The 8,690-nt window shown below is 34.7% G+C and overlaps 1 protein-coding gene across 1 annotated transcript; it reads right to left on the minus strand.

The window, feature by feature from the left end:
* Positions 1 to 709: 709 nt before the first annotated feature.
* Positions 710 to 2,879, minus strand: LOC127835669 (uncharacterized protein KIAA1958-like). The gene is made up of 2 exons (XM_052362108.1): positions 2,767 to 2,879; positions 710 to 2,034 (listed from the first exon to the last, which is right to left on the minus strand). The coding sequence occupies exons 1-2, from the start codon at positions 2,877 to 2,879 to the stop codon at positions 987 to 989; spliced, it is 1,161 nt and encodes a 386-aa protein (XP_052218068.1). The 3' UTR covers positions 710 to 986.
* Positions 2,880 to 8,690: the final 5,811 nt, after the last annotated feature.

Consider the following 8,690-nt stretch of genomic DNA (forward strand, 5'->3'; position numbering starts at 1 on the left):
AATCATGCCGACTCAAGTTAATAAATGTAGTTTTTCGAGGTCCGAGGTTTGAACCTCCTTATTGTATCCGCTCTATAGAATACATGAGTCAGTAACACCCTTTGAAGATCAACGTTAACTCAAAGGTCACACACCTGCAAAAGGCTTATATGATATTTAAAGTTCAAATGTTGTTTCCTCTTGTTTGTGTCCAGTCAAAATCACGTCTCTCATGAAAGGATTTTTTATAAACCTTGGCTACAGAATTTACGCCATTCATCCAATGTGCAGAAGTCATGATTCAGTCACATTTACTCAAGATAAATATTATACGTAAATATAAAAAATGTGAACTTCCTTTTTGTGTCTGACCCAATGTTCCTTTAAACATCGAAGGCTTTTCATCAAATGTCAGTCATTGAGACAATGTGCAGAAGACATGAGCCAAAAACGCATGGTCAGCACTTCAAGATCACAAAAATATCTCAGGGGATATATAAGTCCCTTGGATTGTTGACGTTAGAGTCTGAATGACACATACGTCTGCAGTATTTTTAACGTCAAAAGTTAATACAGGAATTAACCTTTAGACTTTACTCAGATATACGGAATATTACGCTAGTCAATTGTTCCAAGAGTTTGTATTCAGTCGAGTGGCTTGTGTGATGACGTATCACACGAGAGGCGGAGCCTCGAGTGTGATGCGAAATAGCAAAAGCCACGAGACTGAATACAAACTCTTGGAACAATTGACTAGCGTAATATTCCATTTATTATATACAGCAACTAACGAAAACAGTTAACAATTGTATTTTTTGCTTTAACAAAACATACAACACAATGATACAAACGGAACGCCGTAGTTTATATAACACGCGCATGAATACAGTTTATGCAAATTAGTCTAACGTGTACACATTTGAACAGGGGACACACAGGTTTTAATCTTCGCGTGTTGAAAGCACATGTTGTTGGATTTACCAGCTGGATTTATAATTCACCAACAGTTAATCGCTGTCACTTTCTACTATGCATATTCTCTTGCGTTTCTTCGATGGAGAGTGTGCATAGTAGTTGTTGATGGTTAGGTTACACCGGAATAATTGTGCACCTTGGAGATTTGTGTTATCGTGGGAATCATCAATGGCGGCGTTGGATGTGTTTTTGTTGCTGCTTGACATAGATGTGTTTCGCACCGATGCCGGGATGACAGAACCATAGGTAGGCCTAGGGTTAAGTTGCATAATTTGTTGTTGGTCAGGATTTTCTGATAATATGTCGGACATGGCTGCTTGCATTTCGAGAGAAGCCTTTGCGTAATTGTTAACACTTTGCACATTTTTGTGTCCAGTTAGCTGTTGAATTGTTGTTGGAGCAACCCCATTATGCAAGAGAGTCGTACAGGTTGTTTTTCGGGCACTGTGATTTGTCTTCCGACCTGTGAGATCGCCCCTCTCGGCCATCGTTCTCATTATTGACCTCAAGGAGTTTTCACCCATGGGCTGACATTTATACCACTTGTTGGACCCATCATGTCGACTATAGTTTATACACAAGTAGAAAGGGGCATCATCACGCAGAGCTTCTTTCGGTCTGTGATGAGCAAACTCCTTGTACGCTTCAACAGGGCATGAATCTTTGTTGGTATGAGCAAACTGCTTAGGTGGAAAGGCCCTTTGATCCGACTTGGTTTCCGATGTACGTGTTTTGGTCAACCGTTCATTGTATTCAAGGTATTCTCTTCCTTGATCAGTTTTTTTCAGTTTGATGTCGCCCCATCTAAGGTTGTGACTTTCGGTTCCACCTCGAATGCCGAACAATGTTGAATTATTTAGCCAAACTTGATTCAACAGCTGTCTTGGGCTTTGAAGTCCAATTACTGCTTTTTGTTTTAAAATCCCTCTTTCTTCAGAGGTAATGGCTTCAGCAGCATGGGGCCTGTTTCCTTTTCCTTTTTGCTTCAGTTCCTTTCTTTTGGAAGCCAAAACCTTTCGAGAAGTTTCAAACTCTCTGTCATCCAAAATGCTGTGGGAATATTTATTTTCCCTTAAATATCTGGAAAAAATCACATTTAAACAATTGATTTTCATTCTTTTATTTTTTAAACTTGACCCATGTACAGAATTATTTAATTTTTTTAACTGGATATAATTTGAAAATTATGGGCATTATTTACATTTTGTTCGAGATATTATTTTTTTAAACCGTTAATATCATTGTGCGGTTAATATTCAATTTACATATTGTTTTGTTTAATAACTTTTATACATTTATTTGCCACTTAATTAAATTTTATTTTCATAGATGTGTGCAATAACCAATCAGGTTAACGTAACAACTATAAAGCATAATTACACAGCTATAACATTTCATGCTGTTTAAATATTTTAATTTAATCACTTTATGTTGGATGTAGTAAATTAACTCAACAGCAAGGTCGACATGTTTTAATGTTTTATGGATAGGGTGTCCGTCTAGCCACTGGGAGGTGATGGGTTCGATCACCATCGTGCAAGCGTTCTTAAGATCTCTCACAAAGACACATAGTAATGGTTCTAAGCCCAGAAAATGGACTCGAGAGTGTTTATATAAGCCTTAGGCTTTCGATGGACTCAAGCTTAAATATATAGGTTAAAACTATCTCTACAGCAGTGAGTAATACAGTACTACAACAACATTGCATGATCATCACTGAAATACTATTTCGATTCAATGTTGATTGTTTATACACTGAGCACTTTATTCTACTATGTTTTTGGTGTATAAATATGAATTTCTTTTACAAACCGGTCAATGCCTCGATGGTAGCTTGTGAGTGTGTCAGGCTCATACTCAGACCCGTCGGCTTTACGAATGGACAGGAGGAATGAACCTGTGTAGTTGTCAAGTTCAGTGGTCATGATGTCACAGATAGATCTTGTTTCATTGCGTGGTGGTTCTGATAGCCAGCGTTGGAAATGGCGCATACATAATTCAGTTTTGCGGCTAGTGTTCACATTTTTCATACTTTGAACAATATTTGTCTTTACATCTTCTGTTACATGTACAAATGTTGGTTGTTTACGTATTTCACCTTGATTATGACTATTTAAATTCATCTGTTCCATTTGATTTCTTTGGTCTTGTGAACTTAAATCTATATTTTGATGCAGATCAGACTTACTTTCATTGGGCAGCTGGACACCTGCTTCTAAAAGAGTGGACACTGCACTTGTTTCAGTATTTTCAGTGCTACTGACATTTTCATTCTCTCCAGAATTATGAACAGCCGTTTCAAATAGTTCATTTTCAAAAAAACTATCGTCAATTAAGTCAAATAAACCGATCGATGACCATTCCGCTATGTCCATGGTCGAAAATTCGGCCATATTTACTCTCTGGTCAAACCGCAGACGACGTATCTAATAATACTACACAGGGGGCTTTCCTATTTTCGCTACGCGTAGTGTGACGTCATTAAATGGGTCGAAGATTTAACAAGGGGGGTTTCCTATATTCGGTGCGCATAATGTGACGTCATTAAATGGGTCAAAAAAGTAGTCCGGCTTCTAAAACTAGTAGTATGGTAATACGGAATTGGAAACAGCGAGTAGCGTAATACGGGATTTTTTATTTCAACGATTGATACAACCTGTATTTTGTTAAAAGCATTCAACAGGTATATAATAAAAGGTGTTATGACGAGTATTCAGAGTGTGCTTATGTCACAAAAATTTAACAAATTATTACATTTTCCTTTTAAGGAGAATCTAAGAGGATTACAAATACAGTGTATACGACACTTGTTATAGTAAAATTTACACTTCTTAAGATTTAATATGTGTAAAAGGCAACCATACATTTTATTATTCACTACTTGGCACTTCGTTGCTTATCAATTAGAGACATGAAGATATACTTTATTTAGTTTAGTCGCGTTTTAAATAAACTAACTGTAGTATTGTTGGCCAATTCCTCTACCCTCTTTGGAGATGGTTCAATAAAGCAGTTACACTGTTCGACATCGGTCAGATAGTCCGTCCCTATGTATATTTGTCTGTCAGTAGGTTTAATAATTGTGTTCAGCCTCAGTCATAACTTAACGATGTATTGATGGATATTTGGCATAACGTGCTACGAATGAACACAATCACAAGACGAATTTCTTTGCGTGTAACTCATGTCTCCTTTTGTAATCAACAACAACAACATTATCTTACGTTATTTCCAAAACATATGTGTGTATTCATCGTATATGAAATTACAAGGAATATCCGTTATATTTTTGTGGATTAAGTCCAAGTTATATTGATCGATGATTGCAATTTCGATAATTTGGTTATGACCAAAAATCTGCATCGTGAGCTAATTGATGTAAATAATACCGGTGATGATATTAACATAAGATGATGGTGATTGTTGTCAAATAAAGGATGTCATAAGCAGTATCAAGATGTATGCATGTACAAATAATATAAGAATGTTGACGAAAATCGAATACTTTGGTTTTAAACAGCGGCGTTGGTTAAACACAAAAGTGCGGTACTACAGTAAGTGTGACAGAAGTGCATCAGCTTCACATCACCATATGATGACTCGCTATAAAATACCCATATACAAAAGAAGCAAAGAAGTATGCACGTACTTAAATATTTAAATTAGTCGTTTAGTGTATTTAAATTGTTATTTACAATCATTTTTAATTATCACACTGGCTTATTTAATCGGGTATTAATTATTTGACATTTGCAAAATGTTTTGCACTAATAGTCTTTGCTAAAGAGAGCTCGTCTTGTTATACGGATAAATTGTTAAATAATGTAATATATAAAATAAGCTCTTATAGTATGAAATATACCGTAATAACTCTATGTTTTCGGACACTCTAAGTTTTCGGACACCCCCTTTTTTAGCAAAAATAATTATTTTTCATGACTCTTAATTTTCGGACACACGATTTTTTGTCCATTATTTATGTCTCTAAGTTTTCGGACAGAATATTTTACAGCGCTATTTTACCAAATTTCGGTCGTGTTTTCGATATCTAATGACACTTCGATCATGGGGTTTTACAACCAGATTAACATCATAAAACATGGAAGGTGCATGCCTGAGGGCAACGGACCATTACATTGCGTTATTGGGTAAATAACCTTGTAAACCGGTATAAAACAATGGTTTCGCCCGATAGCATAAGCGTTATGACACTTACCAGGGGCAGTTTCAATTAACAGTTCAATTATCTACCGCAATGGTCCTACCCCTTGTAAGTAAAATAACTGTGACAAAAACTAAACGCTTCAAAGTGTGATGCACCCTATTGCAAGTTTTACTAACAATGGAAGGTGTTAGAAAACAACTATCTGAAATGAATAAACAAAGAATTTTTAGTTTGCCTTTTTTGCGTTAATTACAGGTTCATTCTAGCGAGTATCGGTACGTCACATTTTCATCTTTGATCTCGTTGGTCAAAGTACAACCTTGTAGTAACTTTCTGTCAAATAAATTAAGCATTTAAAATTATTTAAAATGCAGTGCAAATATATATAACTGTAATTTATACTATACGGCATGGTATTTTACAAGCGCATGCTATTACCGGTAGTCGTTGATACAATTGACGCTATTTTCGGACACTTCAATTTTTGACTCTAAGTTTTCGGACACCTGCATTTTGTGAATATTTTTCGTATCTATGTTTTCGGACACGAAAAAAATTAATTATTTTTAAGTGTCCGTAAACATAGAGTAATTACGGTATTATGAAATTGAACATATTTAAAAACTAGAACAAACAAATAACCCAAACTAAAATTCATCACGCGAGGGCTACAGCCCTAATGGGCTCATCTTAGACACGTTGGAAGATCATTGTTGTAACAGAAGGAATAGTTCGAAAAAATTAATTTATGAACAATATATATAACATACATTGATACATTTTGTTGTCGAACTCGGCTGATATATCTTAGTAAGAATCTACTTTAAATGTGACTTCTAAATAATTAAAACAGCTTTTACTCTAATATGAACAAGTGACCTATTAGTTTACCTCATATAGCCCTTTAAATGAGGAAGTTTAAAACTCGGCCGATATATCATTACGTGCAAATTTAAAGTGTTGGCCCAGTTTCATGAAGACTAGACTAAAGACGTGACATTTAGAGCGTTCACAAGCCTTGCAAGGAAACTTGCAACACTCACTGGCTGCCATATTTTTAAAGGAGCAGACACCATTTTCGAAATCATCTCAGATATCTCAACAAAGGATCTTGACCTTGTTTTAATGCAGATTGGACAACACATTTACATTACCATGGTGTTCACAAGCTTTAAGTTAATCCAGTATACCTACTTTCACTTTGTAACGGAAGCTTTAAGAAAGTAGAAGGGCATATACTTTGTGTTCACTTCCCTAAATCAAACACTCAAACTAAAGTAAGATTGATACAACATTTAGCTTAATGACCATGTATACAAAATAATGTAAATAAATAGTACACAAATGCTTATAAATAACAAGTGTTATTATGTTACCTAATTCAATGCCTGTATTATTGTTTGATTCAGTTGGATGTACGTTTGAAATTATGTATGCAGTTAAAGTTTTAGAATGTATTTTGGGCTTTTTAATAGGGTATAGTTCTTTAAAAGTTATTCAAAAAATGTATCCGATAAAATAATATACTGATCATAATTGTACAATCCCATTTTAATACTTTTCAAGTATTCGGGAATATCAAATATATTCCAGTAGTATCTTCAAAGCGCGTCTATTAGACCAAAAATGGTGATGATTTTTTAAATGTATCAATAAGTGTGCTTTACAAACTTACAGTTCTGACATAAAAGGGTTAAGTTCAAGGACACATAACTCGGAAAAGTGTGAATCACATGTCATGAAATAAGTGTCTTGCGCGTCTTAATCTTAATTTTACTTTGATGACATAATCGAACTTTTGATTCGGTCACTTTCGATTAAGTTAGACTTATTAAAGCAGTTCTCTTCTGAAAACATGTGGACACAACTGCCAATGCATTGTTCCTACAGTAGTATTTTCAACCAATCAAATAGCGGTACTGTATTCGCTGCCAGACAGCTTGTTGCTACGCTTCACACGCCATTCGTTAAATCAGAAGTGAAAAGTGTTGCTAACGAAAGTATTAATCAAATAATTGCAAACTGTACAGTCACCGCAGTAGTCTATCAAAGCACAGATCTGAAAATCACCTTGTCTAGTTATCTGTTATCTGACGATGGTATCACCAAGAATTATATTTAACCCTTTTCTTGAATATTTGTAACAACTGTACCGCGATTATTTTCTTTATTAGTGATAATACAGACTTGAATACAATAATATATAGTATTACGTGCGAGTTTGCACCCAAAACATTATGTTTCTTATCGGTTATCTTGTGGTGTTTTGTTTGCTATTCCTTTTTTTAATATGATTATTGGTGTTATATTCATTATTATGTTTTAAATTGATTATGATAATGGTTGATATCATACAAATTATTGTGTTCATTATTGCTCATCTGTGATAAATGTTGATCTCAACCGATTTTAAAGTGATATTATGGGCATGTAACAGTATATGCTATGTTTATAGGTGTCTATCGCAACCCTTGTTTATTTATTTTGTTGGTGTTTTCACTTCATACACACTTATTTTGTTAATGCAGCATCGATATATTAAACAATATCTCGGAAATAGAAAACTAATGCATTTGAATATCAACCGTAATTTCGTTTTGGCAACTGACGACAGAAATGATACGTTGTGAATCTAAGTGTAGTTTTCATGCCAATTAGTTCATACGACACAAAGACACAATTTTGTTTTACGGATCATTTCGACTAAGAGGACTTGGTGAGTCATGAAAAATATCAAATATAATATATTCTTTTTTATAAACAACTGGTAGCAAGATGAGTTGTAGATAACTGGTAAGTTACTACATATTAACTAACTTTTTTGACTTGTTAATTCTTTTCAGCTAAATTCAAAAGTGAAAATGCCCATAATATCGCTTTAATTGTAATGTATATTGATAATCTGTGATTATTGTTGATCTCATCCAATCCGTTGGAATATACAAATCTGTGATTTGTGTTTATTTAATTCGAATCAATATCTTAAAATATATTTTCGGGTATATATCTTTGTCTCATTGGATTCATTTTGCGAATTGTCGGCAAGTACATTTAAATCTGTAATGGCAACAACAACGTTATTTATTGGAACAGGCTTGATCTTTTCTCCTCTTCCATTGTTGTGGAATACTTGTACAGCTAAGTAAGCTAGGAACTGCGGACATGTTATGCAGTTTAAATCCCTGTAGTGTTCTTAGCAACCCTATGATGTGTTAGCAGTGCCCAGTCAGTCTGAAATAATGTAAATATTCTGCATTGTGCAATTTACATAAAACAACACGCACACGCACACGGTTTTCTTCATTAAAAATCTTTATATTATGAATGTATCCTTGAGTGTAATAATTAAGACCTCATTTTAAAATTCTATCAGCTAGTTTATCATAATTTGGTAGGAATTTAATTGAAATGTTGTCAGAAATATTAACAAGCGTATCCGATGCTTCAGCAACGGCGGACGCCATTTTGGATGTACAGCTCACGCAAAACCAACAAATTCCGCGATCCGCGGAGTTTGACGACATCAATTGTTCGCGGAGTCGACTCGGCATCGACCATCTGGTCGCCGAGT

This window comes from Dreissena polymorpha, chromosome 6, assembly GCF_020536995.1.
Source record: "Dreissena polymorpha isolate Duluth1 chromosome 6, UMN_Dpol_1.0, whole genome shotgun sequence".
In the NCBI taxonomy this organism is placed as follows: Eukaryota; Metazoa; Mollusca; class Bivalvia; order Myida; family Dreissenidae; genus Dreissena; species Dreissena polymorpha.